Source organism: Pelodiscus sinensis, chromosome 18 (assembly GCF_049634645.1).
Source record: "Pelodiscus sinensis isolate JC-2024 chromosome 18, ASM4963464v1, whole genome shotgun sequence".
Taxonomy (NCBI): domain Eukaryota; kingdom Metazoa; phylum Chordata; order Testudines; family Trionychidae; genus Pelodiscus; species Pelodiscus sinensis.
The window spans coordinates 3,152,977-3,171,208 of NC_134728.1; the positions used below are offsets into that span (position 1 = coordinate 3,152,977).

Genomic DNA, 18,232 nt, shown 5'->3' on the forward strand with positions numbered 1-18,232 from the left:
CAAAGCCATAATACAGGTTGCTCCCCTAAAACCAGAACCCTCTGGTCTGGTCACATCTGTAGCCCAGAAGGACTCCAGATATTCCAGGATCAGGACGTCCCAGCATGCTGCAGGGAGTGGGGGACCAGGATTCCGGCTGGGAGCCAGTGTGTAGTTCAGCTGGGCATGGGGGCGGGGGCAGGAGGGAGGGAAGGGGCAGGAGCCAGGAAGGTGGGAGGGGGGAGGGGGGCAGGCAGTGGGACCAGCAGCAGAGGGACCAGAAATGACTTCTCTCGTCTGGCAAAATCCCTCATCCAGAACCAGTCATGTCCCAAGGGTCAGACCCAAGAGGTCCAACCTGTTTACAACCCACACAGCAGAATTTGGCCCTATTGTCATCCCTCTTTGTCCTGTTCCAGTGCCCCACACTGGGGACAGGTCTGACCTGTAGCTCTCCCTTAGGTCCACCCCCGCACAGTGGACGCAGGGGGAATGTGGGGAATAGCCCTGACCTAGCACCATGGACGAAGGAACAGAATTAGCATCCTGCCTTCCTTCTGCAGGCAGGAGGAAGGCGGGATGTGCTCTTAGAAATGAATGGAGATGCCTGTCTCCTAAATCATAGAATCAAAGAATAATAGGACTGGAAGGGACCTCAAGAGGTCATCGAGTCCAGCCCCCCGCCCTCAAGGCAGGACCAAGCTCCACCTACACCATCCCTGACAGATGTCTATCTAACCTGTTCTTAAATATCTCCAGAGAGGGAGATTCCACCACCTCCCTTGGCAATTTATTCCAATATTTGACCACCCTGACAGTTAGGAATTTTTTCCTAATGTCCAATCTAAACCTCCCCTGCTGCACTTTAAGCCCATTACTCCTTGTCCTGTCCTCAGAAACCAAGAGGAACAAATTTTCTCCTTCCTCCTTGTGACACCCTTTTAGATATTTGAAAACTGCTATCATGTCCCCTCTTAATCTTCTTTTTTCCAAACTAAACAAGCCCAGTTCATGAAGCCTGGCTTCATAGGTCATGAAGCTGGAAGGGACCTTGGAAAGGTCATCAAGTCCAGTCCCCTGCCTTCACAGCAGGACCAAGTGCCATCCCTGACAGATTTTGCCCCAGATCCCTAAACAGCCTCCTCAAGGATTGAACTCACAACCCTGGGTTTAGCAGGCCAATGCTCAAAGCACTGAGCTATCCCTCCCCCCAGAGCTGCCCCTCCCACCAGGATGCTTACTTGTCAATCAAGGTCTGCTCAGCTTCCTCCTCTCGGAATAGGAAGTGATGCATCCTCTCCTTGTAGTTGAGGCGGGTGATGGGCGTGTTGGGGGCGCTGTCGCGCTGGAACTCCAGGGAGAGGGCGGGGGCTTTGTACTTGGCGAGCAGGTTCACCTCGTGGCTGGTCATCTCCACGCTGGGCACGATCACCCGGTTGCCGCTGTGCCAGCGCTGGAAGTTCACCAAGCGGCTGCCCTCCGCGCTGGCGGGGACGTGCTGTGGGAGCTCCCGCCGGCCGATCTTGGCCTGGATTTTCCGCACCAGCACGGGGCGGCTGTCGAAGTCGAAGACCACCCACTGATCGTAGACGCCGAAGGTGCAGCACTCCATGCAGACCTCCACCAGCCACACCCGCGGCGAGGCCGACAGAGCCTTCACCCGCTCCCCCCGGATGTAGGTGAGCCCCCGGGGGATCCCCTCCCCTGCCAGGAAGAAGGTGGCGCCAGGATCTCTCTTCAGTAACGCCACGTGCCGCAGCGGCGCCTGCCAGTGAGAAGGCAACAGGAAGACGGGGTGATGAGAAGCTCCCTGCACGAGCCCCATCATCTGGCCACGCTTCCAGAAGAGCCCAATAGCGCTAAATCGGCCATGAGATTTTTCTTTTCCCCGCCCGTCCTATGGAATCCCATCGCGGGGAGAGAAATCCCAGCTGGCAGCTACCGAACGGCCCCAGAATCCTGAAGAAAGGTTCCCGTTCCCACCTCAACTTTATAGGGGTGTAGAGGAATTTAACGGGGTGTAAACTGCAGCAAGGGAGGTTTAGGTTGGACATTAGCAGGGCTCGACAAGTTATGTATTTACTCGCCCGTGGCGAGTAGATTACAACCCGGAAGAGCTGGGACAGCGCATGCGCAGATCGCCGGACAGCGCGGCTGGCGAGCGGGGCTCACTGCGGTTCGGCGAGCCCTGGACATTAGGAAAAACTTCCTAACTCTCAGGGTAGTTTAACAGTCTAGGGTGAAACACTGGAATAAGTTGCCTAGGGAGGTTGTGGAATCTCCACCACTGGAGATATTGAAAAGCAGGTTGGACAGACACCTGTCAGGGATGGTCTAGATCGGTGTTTCTCAAGCAGTAGGTCAAGTTCCCTTAGGGGTACTCAAGAGAAGTCGGGGGGGGGGTGTACGTCAACAACTGAAATTAGGAGAGAACTGAATTTTTGTTTTAAAGTTTTACAGCGCTTGATTATTTTTGTACTTTTTACACTCAATAATGTCACCACCCTCCCGGCTTTGATGAAGTTGTTTAAACAAATGTGCTGCAATGGTAGAATAAAATTGTGTGTGTCTGAAAAACTGTAGGTACTGGGAGCAAAATGCAGGACAATGTAGCACTTTAAAGACTAACAAGATGGTTTATTAGGTGATGAGCTTTCGTGGGCCAGACCCACTTCCTCAGATCAAATAGTGGAAGAAAATAGTCACAACCATATATACCAAAGGATACAATTAAAAAAAAAATGAACAAATATGAAAAGGACAAATCACGTTGCAGAACAGGAGGGGGATGCGGGGGGGGGGGGAAGGAAGGAAGGTAAGTGTCTGTGAATTGATGATATTAGAGGTAGGGAGAGTGGGATGTTTGTGAGTTAACGGTATTAGAGGTGATAATTGGGGAAACTATCTTGGTAATGGGTGAGATAGTTCAAGTGTTTGTTGAGTCCTTTTTGGAAAGTGTCGAATTTTAACATGAATGACAGTTCAGAGGATTCCCTTTCAAGTGCAGATAGTCTTTAAAGTGATCTTGTTAGTCTTTAAAGTGATAGAAATGTAGCCGTGTTAGTCTGGGGTAGTTGAAGCAAAATGCAGGACAATGTAGCACTTTAAAGACTAACAAGATGGTTTATTAGATGATGAGCTTTCGTGGGCCAGACCCACTTCCTCAGATCAAATAGACTATTTGATCTGAGGAAGTGGGTCTGGCCCACGAAAGCTCATCATCTAATAAACCATCTTGTTAGTCTTTAAAGTGCTACATTGTCCTGCATTTTGCTTTAAAGTGATCTGCACTTGAAAGGGAATCCTCTGAACTGTCATTCATGTTAAAATTCGACACTTTCCAACAAGGACTTAACAAACATTTGAACTATCTCACCCATTACCAAGATAGTTTCCCCAATTATCACCTCTAATACCATTAACTCACAAACATCCCACTCTCCCTACCTCTAATATCATCAATTCACAGACATTTACCTTCCTTCCTCCCCCCCTCCCCCGCATCCCCCTCCTGTTCTGCAATGTGATTTGTCCTTTTCATATGTGTTCATTTTTTTTTAATTGTATCCTTTGGTATATATGGTTGTGACTATTTTCTTCCACTATTTGATCTGAGGAAGTGGGTCTGGCCCACGAAAGCTCATCATCTAATAAACCATCTTGTTAGTCTTTAAAGTGCTACATTGTCCTGCATTTTGCTTCAACTACCCCAGACTAACACGGCTACATTTCTATCACTATTCTGTAGGTACTGGGGGTACTTACATTTTTTTTTTAAAGGGGGAACTTTAGGGGAAAAAAAAAAAAAAAAGCTTGAGAAACACTGATCCAGATCAGGGCTACTCAACTTTGGAAGGCCAGGGCGGGGGGTGGGGGGGACGGACAATGATCCTCACAGCACATGGCGAGGGTCACAACTTTAGCTGCATCATATACATGCAAATATATTTTCACACAGACAGGCATGAATACAAAGATTAAGGCAAGACGTCACAACACACAGGCCCCATTTAAGTCAGGTCTGCTGCTATTAATAAAAAGTCATAGCTACTCGACTTCCACCCAAACGGCAGCACTTTTAATGAGCCATGCTAGTTCCAGAATGGAACTATTAAAACGCATCTCAACAGAAGGCCGTTATAGTGACTCGCCGTTGTGGGGCGTGTTCCCAGTGGAGGCCCTGTTCAAAGGATCCCCCCGTGTTGAGGCCCGTGTAAATCCAAACTGCACCGCAAACAAACGGGCCAAGCGTTGAGCTGCCCTGATTTAGACGCTGCTTGGTCCTGCCATGAGGGCAGGGGACGGGACTGGACGAGCTCTGGAGGTCCCTCCCAGTCCTAGTGTTCTGTGGTTCTCGGATAATGCCTGTGGACCTCGGTGGGTTCCGTCCATACTAAACACTAAAAGAGGTTTCCAAAAAGGCTCAATCCGGGGCCCAGCAAAGGGACCAGAGGGGGAAGGGGAGACAAAATCCCTCCCTAGCCCCACAAACGCTGCACAGACTTCTGAAGAACATTTCCCTTTGCCCTGAGCACCATGGCGGGCGCGTCCCCAGCCCTGGCCCCAACGGTAACCCCCGCGGGCAGCAGCTTTCCGAGCGCCCCAAAGGCACCTGGACCAGATCCTCCTCCCACTCCGGAACCAGGCAGCGGCTCTCTTCAGCAGCCCCTGGGGCCGAAGGGCTGGCGCCCTACGCGGGGCACAGAGCCCCTAAAACCCCCTGGATGCTTCTTACCTGGGAGTGGACTGCAAACTTCCACCTATAGCGCATCTTCCTGTCCTCGGAGTGCACCCGCATGGGCTGCTCGCAGGTGATGCGGACGCCGTCGACCTCCTCAGAGAGCTGTGGGAGAGGAGACAAGAAGAGCCGGGTATTGCCCCCTGCGATCACAGGCAACAGCGTGGGGGTGGGGCCCCCGCAGCCGTGCAGCACCACCCCGGGCCCCAGAGAAACCCAATGGGCATATGCAAATCAACGCTATACACCCCTCTTCTTTCTTTCCCCCAGGACCATCAGCTGCAGCAGAGTGAGGGACTCGCGCCCGATTCCTCCTCGCCAGCGAGGGCGTGGCAAGGCGGGCGGAGTTAGCCTGTTAACAGGCCTGCGCTGCCCCAGAGGAGCCTGGGAACGGCTCCCCCTTTCTCCCCTTCCACATCCCCCTTTCTCCCCTTCGTTTGCCTTCTGCCTCTCTCGTCGTCCGCAGCGAGAGGGGCCTGACCCAGCCCGTCGCTGCCCCCTCGGGTCCGTTTCACTTCCAGGCGTCAGCCTGCGGGGGTTGCACATGGCAAGGGAGGGGCTATTTCGGATCAGGACCCAGGGGTGGGGGGGACCGACCCACACTGCTGATACAGGCGGAGGGATGTCGGGATGCACTTTTCCGAGCCCCTCTGAACACACCCCCTTCGAAAACGCAGGGGCACAAACAGCCGGCCTCCACGGGGCAGCCAGTGCAAACGCAGGGACTTTGCGGGTGTCAATGCTGCTGCTGCCTTCTCACACAGCCCTGGATCTGGGTTCAGCGTTCAGCAAGCTTAACCCCCTTCCAGTCCGCTGGCTCATCCCCCCACCCCCACCGCAGCCAGGGACGTACAATGAAGATCTCGTTGCGGCACTCCTGGTACTCAGCAATGAGCCGGTCCTGGTAGGAGAGGAGCCCGTCTCTCAGGGCCGATTTCCTGCTCCTCTCGGCAGCCTTTGCTCTCTGGATCCACTCCTGCAGCTCCTCGACCGAATGGGCCTGGGTGCACCCGTCTCCGAGGGTGCAGATGTCTCCTCTGCAGGGGAACAGAGACCACGTGCCAAACAGAGCACGCAGGACCGGAGACCGGAGACTGAACAGGGACCGGTGCGCCCCACCAGCCCGCTCCATGCGCCTAGACGAGGGATGTGATCGTGGAGTCCATCAACCGATTAGCAAAAGCTTATTGGTTAATGCAACAGACCGCATGGATCCCCCCCACTTTGCAAATACATTTTTTAGCAGGCTGGCCAGCAGCACGGCTCAGTCCTGTCTCCCGCCGGGTATGGAACTTTCCCGCACTGCGGCTCTGCATTTCAAGTGTATTAGGAGCAGGCGGGCAAGCAGCCTGGCTCAGTTCCGGCTCCTATTGGATGCGGGAGCTCTCCCCCCCAACAGCGGGGGGCAACAGGCAACCGGTCTGTGAGAGGGGCTGGTTTTTAAGACCAGTTCTCGCCTGGCACCCTGCGCTGCTGCCTCGGATACAGCAGCAGCAGCACGGAGTGGCAGGGGGCTCCGCAGGAGTGGGGACTATCGAATAGTCGAGTGACCGATAAGAACTCGAGAGGTTAATCGACTATTCAATTAACCGATACTTAACATCCCTAGCCTAGATGAGGGTTAGCTGGGGATTCCTAGCCGGCCAGAGCTCTGGCAGCACCCCCCAGCAGAGCGTGTATGGCCAGGGTCAGAGGACGTGGCGGGGACACGCCCTGCGCCCCTCATGCCCCCCATGGCCAGCCCAGTGAGCTCCGCACCAGCGCCCAATTAGGTTTTTCACCCTCCTCTCCTGAGGTCAACAGGAGCCAAGCCAGGGAGACCCTTGAAAATTAACTTCCCCGAAACTTCCTCCCAGGAGACCCTGCACCCAGCGTCCCGCCTTGATCCAGGGGGAGATGTTTAAACCTTTCTCCTCCAAAGAGGGGGCAGGCGCAGTACGCACCAGCAACGGCCCCACTGCCTGGGTTGCGTCTCTAGACAGAGAAGCTAGAATTGACCCAGGCAGTTGGCTCGGCCCCGGGGGCCCCTTACCTGCTGCACAGCGCGAACGTGGCCAGCCCGTAGGGCGGGGCGCGGTGCACCCACTGGTTGGTGGCGTCGGCCGAGACCATCCGTGCGTGCTCCACCAGGGAGCAGTGGTTCTCGAAGCTCTCCTGGGAGCTGCAGGTCACCAGGCAGACGCGGCAGTAGAAGTGGACTTGGGGCGGCGGGGGCGGGGCGGGGCCCTCGCCGCCCGCCGGGGGGGCCGGCGGCAGATCCGAGCGCGCCAGGCCGTGCTTCTGCTCCGCCTGCCACACGGCCATCTCCACCTCGCTGTGCGCGTAGAGGCACCGCTGCGCCCCGTGCTTGCAGGGCTTGCCTCGGGAGACAAACATGCAGTAGCTGAGCTGGCTCATGGCCCGCGGCCACGGCCGGATGGCCGTGTACTGCTTCTTCCTCGTCCCCTCCGTCACCACGTGGACCAGGAGCGGGTCCCACGCCCAGTGCTCCTCACAGAGACCCGCTGGCCCCGGGAAGGAGATTTTCTGGGGACTTTGGCAAAAGCAGAGTCTGCAGATCTCCTGGAACTGCCCCCCGAACTCGCTCCGGATTTGCCCGGCGGTGCTGGAGGCTTCCTCGCTCGGGAGGCCGTTGGTGCTGCCGGCGACCTGCGCCTGGAGCACCATGGCTTTCAGCACCCGCCGCTCCAGCTCCTGCTCCCTCTCGAAGTTCCACACCAGAGCCTCCTCCTTGCTGCTGGCGAAGGTGCACTGGTTGTGGTGCTTGCTGCATCCTGCGCCCGGGCAGTAGAAGCGGCAGACCTCATAGCGTGCCGGCTTTGGGAAGCCCGGCCTCCGGCCCACCTTCCTCCAGAGCTGGCTCCTCTTGCTCCGGCACCGGGCCAGGAGGATCTCGTACATGCAGCGATGCTCCACCTCCTTCCTCTCGTAGGTGCTCTCGTTCTCCCGCACGCTGCACTTGGAGCACACCAGGCACAGCTCCAGCCGCTTCTGCAGGCCGTCCAGCGTCCCGTGGACGAGGCCGTTCACGGTCGGCATGTCTCCCGCCGGCCAACGCAAACAGCTGCCAATCTTTAAAGCTGGAGCTGCGGCTCTGAGAGGCCCCCAGGAGCAGGCAGGGTCCTAGCGCGGTGTGCCCGGCCGTCGACGTGCATTTAAAAACCTGGAGAGAAAAACCAACAAGTAAGGAAACATCGGGCTCCCGCTTTGCTGCGTGCACACTGAGGGGCTGGAGGGGTTATTCCAACGCCTCCGTTTCCCCAAGCGAGCAAAGCAAAATGCACCAGCAAGGCCACAGCAAAACCAAAGCGATCCCCTGCTCAGGGTCTCGTGAAACCAGAGTCTCGCTGTGAGGGCGTTCACTCAGCCAGGCCGCTGCCCTACGTAGCCTGCTGAGCCTACCCCTTTTCCTAAATTTTAACAGTCATGCCAGTAACGCAAAGTCTGCGGGACTTGACTTACCCTGTAGGAGTCTGCGTTAGCCGTAGGGTAGTGGGATAAGGAAGGGTTAATTATCTTCTTGAAATTAAATACCCCAAATCTCTTTTTAGAAATTAGGAAAGACCTTGTGGCGAAATCTTCAATTGGGTCAGTCCACAGATGGGCTCTGTGCCTCGCGAGACCTAAACTAAGTCCAAAACTGCAAGACCCAGCTAACAGACATTTTGGATTAAGGAAACAGGAGGCAACGGGCCCTCTCACACCTAACCACAAGATTCCTGCTTTTTCCATGTCTGAGAGCGAGTCCAAAGGGGCATCAGGTGATTTTATTCAGGCATATTCACAAGATGTCCCAATATCACCATCCAATCGAGTATGTGCACCCACAAAACCGCAGGGTTCAGAAATCTGGTTTTTGGTCATCGGAGGCTGGGTATGATGATGCAAAGAGAGGGATAAAAGCTGTGGCAATATGGAAGCTCGGGGCTCGAGCATGCTCGATCTACTTCCTTATCAAGTATTTCTTTCATTTACATTCTTTGCTTCACTTTGTTTATTCTCTCGAAGTCTTTACTTCTAAGTTCTCCAAACTTCACTTTGCACCAAAGTCCCACAAGCAGAGGGAGGACGGTCCTTCCACACTCGGTCTTCTGGGAGAAGGGGATGTGAGTATGGTATTATAGTAGAAAACCACCTGTGTACTGAGATGAGCACAATTTATATCATCAGATTTTGTTACCCTCAGAGGTGATCGAATCACTGTAGGCTACGTCTAGACTGGCATGAATTTCCGGAAATGCTTTTAACGGAAAAGTTTTCCGTTAAAAGCATTTGCGGAACAGAGCGTCTAGATTGGCACAGCACTTTTTCCAGCCATTTTCACCATCGGGGCTTTTTTGCGGAAAACAAATCTGGGCTGTCTACAATGGCCCTTTTGCGCAAAAGTTTTGCGCAAAAGGACTTTTGTCCGAACGGGAGCAGCATAGTATTTCCGCAAGAAGCACTGACAATCTTACATGAGATCGTCAGTGCTTTTGCGGAAATTCAAGCGGCCAGTGTAGACAGCTGGCAAGTTTTTCCGGAAAAGCGGCTGATTTTCCGGAAAAACTGGCCAGTCTAGACACAGCCTCTGTGTAATCGGAGCTGTGTGCTTTGTTTTGTTTGCTGTCTTAAGACCAGTCACAATGAAAATTGATTTAATTTGGTACTATCCTCATTGTGAGCATGGCTCCTGCAGTGGGCCCCCAGAGCCACCTCCAGAAATAGCTTTATAGTTCTCAACTTTGTGACCTGGGAAAAGGAGGATGAAACCTAGCACCTCCTAGTCAGACTGGCGAGCCTTACCCACATCAATTCTGTTATATTTCTCCCCCAGGCTACACCCACTGCAATGGGGCGGGTGGAGGGGGACTGTCTTACAGGACACACAGTCCTACATAAGAGGGAAGGGACCTGCGATGGGATGTGCATACCCTGCACTGGGCCAAGAGGGCTTAATACCCTGTGGGCAGAGGAAGTCCCGCCCGCCAGCCATACTGGGCATGCTCCAGGGGCTGGGATAGTATAAAAGGGAACAGTTCTGCTCAGTCTGGATGCTAGAGAGGAAGGGCTTAGGAGAGGAGCTCCAGGGGTGGACCAGCCAGAAGCCCAGATGACGGGACCTGGAGACCTAGAAGCCTGTATTAAGCCGGCAAAGTCGCAGAAGGAGACTGGTGCTGCAGAGCCTGACAACCCAGACACTCTGTGGGTTGCTCCACAGCCAAAGCTGGTAGGAAGTCAAACATGGGAGAGTGTGTGAGGGGTATTTCCCACCCAAGTGAGCTCCGCGTGTGGCGGTAGAATTCCCTGATAGGGCCGTGGATCGTGGCCCGGTGGAATAGGAGAGGCCCCGGGGCTTTTGCCCCAACCCCTTTGACTCTAGCCATTAGGCTATATTGCCCTGTTCCCAAAGGCTGCGTTATAGACTCTGGCCATTGGGCCGTGCTGCCCTGCGACTCAGGGGCCGGTTTTATAGACTCCAGCCACGAGGCCATATTGCTCTGTGTCTCAAGGCCTAATTTACAGACTGCGGCCATTGGGCCGGGCTGCCTTCAGATGGAGGCCACTTATGATGTGACAAGACCCTTCACTCAGTGACGCCTGCCTCCCACCATCAGTGAACCTGCCCAGGCCTCTCCATTTTCCTCTTTGCTCTCTTCCAGATTTTCGCTGAATTTTGCCTTTTGCCCCCCTGTTCCCCCTCGGTGGAAGCTGCCTGCCGCACCCTACACAGGAGCTGCTCCCGCCGCAGTCGAAATCCCATGGGAGGCCACAGCACCAAGCCGGGGATGGGAGGGGCAATGAAGCAGTTAGGGGAGAGGGAGGTCCTGCTACTTTCCCTGTCTGCCACCCCAAAATCAGCCTGCACCCGCCTCCGCGGGCTCCGTACGCGCTGCTCCGCCATTCCCCCAGCACTAGGGGCAGCAGCTACCTGCCCTCAGGCCTCGCTCCATCTAGGCGCCAAGCCAGGGCGGGGCACGATGCCGCCCAGGGGCCGGATCCGGCCCGTCTAACACTTGCATCTCGCCGCCTTCTATTCAGATCCTGCTGCTTGTGCCACCGAACTTCCAGGCAGCAGGATCCTATTTAAACGGCTCCCAGTCGCAGTGCTACCTGGCAGGGGCTGGAGCCGCAAACCTCTTCAATAGCTGCAGCAACCCCGGACAGTTGCCAGGCCACGTGGTAGAGTGGAGCCAGGAGCCACAAGCCCCTTGCTGTGCTTTTAATTCAAAGCTTTCAGCCCTAGGCAACTCTGGGCATAGGCTAATCTCCAGGCCCCGCCCCTTTTGCTCCAGGCCCCGCCCCTTTTGCACCAGGCCCCGCCCCTTTTAAGGGTGGAGTTGGCCCATGACCACATATAAAAATTCATTAAGTGGCCCCCCGTGAAAATTATTCCCCCCCCCCCCCCCCCCCCGCTCTGTGTTAAGTGCTCAAACATTCCCTTTCCATGCTCGCTGCCTCGGGTCCTGCTGCATTTTTCCTACCATCAATTGTCTTTCCCCACCCCCTGCTCCTATTGCTTCCACCACGGGCAAGCTTGGCTAGCCCAGCTCTGCTCCTCAGCTGCTGCAGCCGACACCTAGATACCAAGGGGATGGGCAGGGTAGCAAACCAGCCAGCCCGCTGAGCACGCCCCCAGCCGGGTAGGTGAGCGCTCAGACTCCAGACGCAGGAGAGGTAACTCACTGCTCGACCCACGGCCCCATGGGGAACGGGCAGAAAGCCTGCTGTGGGCTATTTCCTGGGTAACCAGTGGCTGGGAGCGTCCCGCGAGTGCTAGCTCAGGTCTCAGGAGGAGGTTGGAGAAGGATGAGGCTTGTGGAGTGGACAGCATTATATGGGGCACTGATCACAACGTGACAGCCCGTCCCCTGCTCGTCTTGACCAAAAGACCAAGCATCTGCGGTGGACAGCTGGTGCAGGGCCAGGCATGTGCCGGTCTCTTAATTAAACCCAAACCCCCACCTCCGGCATCCTGCTTCACACACCAAGAGACGGAATCTCCAGAGGAAAGTAAGAATATTTACAGCCAGGCTGAGGCTACTGCCTAGAGTGAAGCCGAACACAAGCGCCTGCTTCCGTGTTTCATCGAAGCTTCTCGCTCCAAAGCATTTTCACAAGCAGGGATCCTTTCACCCACCACCGGGGTGGAACACAGCAGCTGTGTAACAGGACACAAAGAAACCAGGCATCCCCACGTACAGAGTGGGACGCGACTGTCTAGGAAGGAGTACAGCCGGTCCCCGAGTTGCGAACGGTCGACTTACGACGGTTTGCAGTTACAGCCGGAGCTGTTGCAAATGGTGGACCCTGAGTTACGAACGTGATCCACGCTTACGAGCAGCGCGGTCGCGTGTAACTCTATGGAGTCCAACTTACGAACAAACCGAGTTACGGCCAATTGCTTGGTCCGTAACTGGTTCATAAGTCGGAGAGAGGCTGTACTGCAGAAAGGTATCTAGGGGTCATAGTGGGCCAGCTAAGTATGAGTCAACAGTGAGACACTTAATGCATCCCAGAATTTCTTTTTTTGTTTAACAGGAGTGTTGTGAGCGAGACACGAGGAGTCATTCTTCCGCTCGACAATGATTAGACCTCAATTGGAGTATTGTGTCCAGTTCTGGGCACCACACTTCAGGAAAGATGGAGGAATTGGAGAGGGTCCAGAGAAAAGCAACAAAAATGATGAAAGCTCTAGAACACATGAGCTATGGAGGAAGGCTGAAAGAACTGGGCTTGTTCAGTTTAGAAAAGAGAAGGCAGACAGGGGACATGATAGTAACTTTCAAGTACCTAAAAGGGTGTTACAAGGAAGAGCGAGAAAAATTGTTCTCCTTGACCTCTGATAGAACAAGAAGCAAGGGGCTTAAACTGCAGCAAGGGAGTTTTAGGTTGGACATTAGGAAAAACTTCCTGCCTGTCCGGGTGGTGAAACACTGGGATAAGTTGCTTAGGGAGGTTGTGGAATCTCCATCACTGGGGATATTTAAGAGCAGATTAGATCATCCCAGATTGAGGTCTATCCAGACGGTGCTAGGTCCTGCCATGAGGGCAGGGACTGGACTCGATGGCCCCTCGAGGTCCCTTCCAGTTCTAGGATTCTGTGTGGGATGAGACGTAGCCCACGTCCAGCTGAAAGCAGAGGGGGGTTCCGGTAATAGAATCTACTCACCTTGCAATTTCCTCAGGACACCATAGCCAGCCCCTCCCCCCCAGACGCTGAAGTGCCCCTGTATTTTTAATGCCCATATGTGGCCAAGCCCTTCATCTTATCCCTGCCCAAACACCTCGGCCTCCGTTCGACACGGACTCGGCAGCCAGGCTGTGACCCACCGAAACCCCAGCTATCCTGCACCTCCCCCAGATTTTCCTACCCTGCACTGATCAGGCCCAGTCATCTTTAGCTGGTGTGAGATCGCTCCCTGAGGCAGAAAGCAGGCGTCCGCGTACCCAGCAGGAAGCCAGCACAGCGTTGGAACGTCTCCATCCACCTGCAGTCACCTAGCCGTGTCTAGACATAAGCCACCCCTGACTCAGCAGGGTGTGCTTGTTTCAAAATCTTTGCAGACAGCCCAGGAGATTAAACTATCAGCGCTCACACGGAAAGGCTGAGCTGAGCCTGCCTTTACTTAGCACAAATGGTACCAGGTCCCTTACTGCATAGACTCCATGTATTTATCCCTATAGTCATCCGTTGTCTCCTTAGTCGTTGCTTGTAAATCCTAGAACACTAGAACTGGAAGGGAACTCAAGAAGTCAACAAGTCCAGTCCCCCACCCCCACGGCAGGACCAAGCACCATCTAGATCATCCCTGATAGATGTCTATTCAACCTGCTCTTCAATATCTCCAGTGATGGAGCTTCCACAACCTCCCCAGGCAATTTAGTCCAGTGTTTCACCACCCGGACAGGCAGGAAGTTTTTCAATGTCCAATCTAAACCTCCCTTGCTGCAATTGAAGCCCACTGCTTCTTGTCCTGTTCTCAGAGGCCAAGAAGAATAATTTTTCTTCCTCCTCCTTGTAACACTCTTTTAGGTCCTCGAAAACCACTATCATGTCCCCTCTCAGCCTTCTCTTTTCTAAACTAAACACGACCAATTCTTTCAGCCTTCCCTCACAGCTCATGTTTTCTAGACCTTGAATCATGCTTTGCAGCAGGGACCGTCTCTCATCCGCCTTTGTACAGCATCTGGCGCAAACGAGTCCCAGTCCAAACCTGAGCCGCCTAGGTGTGATGGCAATACAAATCACTACTGCCTGGCATGTCCTCCAAAACCACACAGAGATACCGCAGAGAAGTGCAAGTCTGGATGAAGGCCGTCAAGTTAGCAGAGACGTAGCAGGAGAAGCATTTACATGGTTAACCAATAAATCAGAGCAGCCCCTACTCAAAGCAGTTCCAGTCCCTACGGGTTAACTGGAACGGGTAAGCCTTGCCCTTACCGGTTAACCATTCTCATCCCTACTTCAGGGGCTGCTCTCCTACCCAGCAGGCATCACCCCCATGGGATCGAGGCAGCAGCCGGCGGGTTTCTCAGAAACTGGCTCCGGCAGCGTTCGAGCGGCGGCCGAGTCTGCCAGCAGTAACATCCAGCTCCTCGCCCGGCGCGGTGCCTGAGCTCCCCAAGGTCACAGCAAGTGACAACGCTGGGCGTGTAACCAAGGAGAAATTCCTCGGGGGCCCAGGCGAGCCAAGGCTCAGTGTGGGAAAGGCCAAGGAGAGATTCGGCGCACACCCGTGCTTTGGGGCAGGGTCTTGTGTCCGTGTCCGTGTGTCTGTCTAGCCCCAGAGGCCAACGACTCACTTAGCCAGGGGCTATGGCTACACAAGAGTGAAACAACAATAGGGAGACAGGCCAGACAGGGGATGTAGCATGTGGACCGGAGGTTTCAGAGTCTGATTGTAAAGCCCAAAGGGACAATCACCAGCCTCTTGAATAGCAGCGTCCCCTCCTCCCACCCCGGCACCAGCAGCTCCCCTCCTCCAAGGCCCATATAACCTCCTCCGCTCGGCAGCCCTCGCACCCTTCATTCACAAGTGCTGGCCAGGGAGCGTCCATCCCATCGCAGCACCATGTGGAGAGAAGACGGGGGCGGCTGTGGGACTGGACCACGTGGGAGGACGGGGGTCAGACCAGGAGCGCTGTGGGCAGGTAGGTGTGGAAAGGACAGAAGGGGAGATGGAGCCGTATGATGGAAGACGGGGCTGGTATGCGTCAGCAGCAGCACAACAGCAAGTTCTCCAGCTCCCAAAGAGCACGTGACCAGTCCTCTTGAAACACAGAAACTACAGGCAGGTCCGTGCAGTAACTCTCCAGCCGGCCCTTTATTCCTCGGTCAGCACCCTTTCATCCAGGCTGTTCCCCTCCCGCTACCACCTCTTTGGAGTTTTGTTACCCTGCATCAAAATTTCACCATGCCCGAATTTTAATAGCTTGAGGAGGCAATCAAGACCGCCAGTGCCCACTAACATTATCGCGATTATTAATTAACTGAACAAACGGCAGAACCCCGCCGCGAGGTTAGGAAGCCAAGTGCCAGCGCTCGGAAAGGCTGCAGGTGCGAGCTAAGAACTGACGAACCTGCAGCTGGAAAATAAACCAGCTCCCCTGTGTGAATTGTATTCAAAATAGAGGCCAGTCTTACAAGACTGTATTTAGTGATTAGACTATGACATGCTGTAAGCTGGTGCAAGCATTAACCTCACGGGCTGTACTGTTTTGTCTGTATTCCATGCTGTCCAAGAAACAGCGGAAAGATAAGGCGGGTGAGGCAGTATCTTTTATTGTGCCAACTTCTGTTGGTTACAGAAAGAAGCTGAGTGGCTCAAAAGTTTGCCTCTCTCAGCAACCGAATTTGGCCCAATAAAAGATACTGTCTCACTCACCTCGTCTCTAATGCTGGGACTGACACAGCGACGATAACTCTGCACACAAGGAAATATGTAACTCTAAAAATGTTTGCTTTGAATTTGTGAACCCAAGCACAGGAATTGTTGTCTCGCCCATCCAGGAGAGCTCTCAAAAATTAAGTGGGGTGTTATTTGCCCCTATCTACACCCAAGTACAAACAGAGGCCTCCGAAGAGAGAAATAAAAATAGCTGATTGTTTGAAGTCTCACAGGGCCAGAGACCCTAGCCCCATGATTTTCAACCCTTTTTCATTTGTGGCACTACACACATTAAAAAGGAGGCGGTTCCCTGTAAGCTGTGCGCTTATGCAGCCACCCAGGAGAGATTCAAATGCCACCCAGCAATTAGCTGCAGCCACTCTGCTAGGATTTTGTTTCTACTGGTGGTGCACATTTATAAATGCTTTGGTGCACATAAAAAAAAATATTCCACACATGGATGGAAAAAAATCCACACGAGGATGGAAAAGATTAGAGGGAACATTGGTGGGGACCCCTTTGGAAATCTTACCATAATCTGCAGATGCCTGGGGGTCTGCGGACCACAGGTTGAAAATTTGTGCTGTGAACTGAAACAAGAGGTCTCTCAAAGTTTGTCTTCCCGGCCAACTTGACACAACGTTTGTCATTCAGAAGTGCTCTCCTGTCACCAATGCAAAGCACACCCCTGGAGAGTGACAGTATTGTCAGCAAAAACCCAGACAAACAACATTTAAGGACTGGAGCCCGTGGCTAACAGCCTTGTCCTGTAGACAAAGCCTTAGGGTTATCCTTAATCTACCCCCAAAGGACTTGTCAAACTGACAGATCACTACAACCCTGTCTCTTTTAGGAGTCTGGATTGCAGCACATTAGTGTGTATGTGTTTGCTTGCTTTAACCCATGGGTTCCCAAACTGGGGGGGCATGAAGAAATTCCAGGAGGGGTGCGAGGTGACTCAGCCCCTCCCCATGATTTCCACCCCCCCCCCCCGAGTTTTGCTGCTATGGGGGGGGGGGGTTGAGGGTTTCTCAAAAAAAAGGGGCATGATGCCGAAAAGTTTGGGAACCACTGCTTTAACCTGTAAATAAAGCATTTCTTTTTTGCCTAGTTAATAAATGGTTTAATTTATTACCAGATTGGCCGCGGTGTGGACTTTGGTGTAAGATCTACGGTATCAACGGATCTGGGGTAAACGGCCGGTCTCACAGGACTGGAAGCAACCAGGATATTTTGTCATTTTTAGTGCAAGCGATGATTTATCCCTAGGTGCAGCTTGCCTGGACGGCAAGATAGACCAGAGTGCCTAATGAGGCTGCCTGTGACTCCATGACACGACACTCGTGATGCAGGAGTTCACGTGTGTTACCTGTCGGTGAACTCTAATTACAGAACATTCCAGCAGCGTGGGGTCTGCCCCGAGGCAGGCCCTCATGCGTGTGAGTCACGCCAGGCAGCTCGCCACACGCCCTAGGAGAAAGCATGAGTAACCTGGCACGAAAGAAAAGGCCTCCTTGGATCACAGGGCAGGGCTTTCAGATTAGAAACTCCAAGCAAACACATGGCCACGGGCAGGCCTGCTCACTTCAAGGCACCCCGCCGTCAAGGAATCATGATGGACAGAGGAAAAAGGTCTTAATTATGGAGATCCATTGTTTTAATTAGGGATGTGAATGACTAGTCACTTCCCCCCCTCCTCCAACTTGCTGCCTCTATCAGACAAAAGACAGCCAAGAGGGGGGGGTGCTTCAAAGCAGCAATGCCACATGGAGCCTGGGATCTGCCCCTTTGAAACGCCGCGTACAGCCTGGGGCCAGCTGGGGATTCTGAGCCCTGGGGCTATTGCTACACTTCAAAGGGGCAGACAGTCCATGCAAATTAGCCAGTTAATCTAAATTTAACATCCCTCATTTGAACAGGGCGTCTTTGACTGTAGAGTGCAGGGAGACAATAATCTTTTAGCCAATCGGATTCAGGTTTCCGGTACACAGCCAATTTCCTGCACTGGACAGAAAGCCCTTTGCATGCCCAGGTCCTCCGTTACTCCTCTTCAACGGAGCTTCTGTGTGTCACACAAGACAGATGAGGACCGGGGCTGAAGTAGGCGGAGTCTGCGCCGGGGCTACACTGGAGTAGCCTTTGCAGTGTAGACAGTGGCAGACAGGATGGGGGGGGTGGCTCCCTGCTATACAGGAGAGATAGGATCAGCCCCTCACACGATCTAGCTGGAACAGCCTGGCTACTCAGCCACAGGGTTCTGGGCCTACCACTTGCAATCTCTGGGCTTGCCCAGCTTCCACCTTCATCCTGAGAAAGCAAAACTGGAGAGCGGGCTGGACTGGGTGTCAGGGGACATGAGTTCTATCCCGAATTCTGCCCCTGCTTCCCGGACCTTGAGTCCCGTCCCATCTCTGTGCCTATGTCCCCTCTGTCAGAGATAACACCCCACCTGTGCTTGAATGAACGTAAGAACGGCCAGACTGGGTCAGACCAAAGGTCCATCTAGCCCAGTGTCCTGTCTGCCAACAGGGGCCAATGCCAGGTGCCCCAGAGGGAGTGAACACAACAGGGAATCATCCAGTGATCCCTCCCCTGTCAGCCATTTCCAGCCTGTGACAAACAGAGGCTGGGGACACCATTCCTA

General features: G+C 54.0%; 1 protein-coding gene across 2 annotated transcripts in view; it reads right to left on the reverse strand.

Annotated features, from left to right (window-relative positions):
- The window catches only part of HELZ2 (helicase with zinc finger 2), a 54,436-nt gene that overhangs the window by 30,283 nt on the left and 5,921 nt on the right, over positions 1-18,232 (reverse strand). The window contains exons 1-5 of one of the 2 annotated variants that reach the window (XM_075900931.1): positions 8,180-10,989; positions 6,750-7,880; positions 5,571-5,754; positions 4,715-4,822; positions 1,221-1,744 (exon numbers count right to left, since the gene is read on the reverse strand). In XM_075900931.1, coding sequence (XP_075757046.1) covers positions 1,221-1,744; positions 4,715-4,822; positions 5,571-5,754; positions 6,750-7,756 — 1,823 coding nt within the window. In that variant the 5' untranslated portion in view covers positions 7,757-7,880; positions 8,180-10,989. Of the gene's footprint in view, positions 1-1,220; positions 1,745-4,714; positions 4,823-5,570; positions 5,755-6,749; positions 7,881-8,179; positions 10,990-18,232 lie in introns of those variants that run through there. The other variant, XM_075900930.1, reaches the window with a different exon arrangement.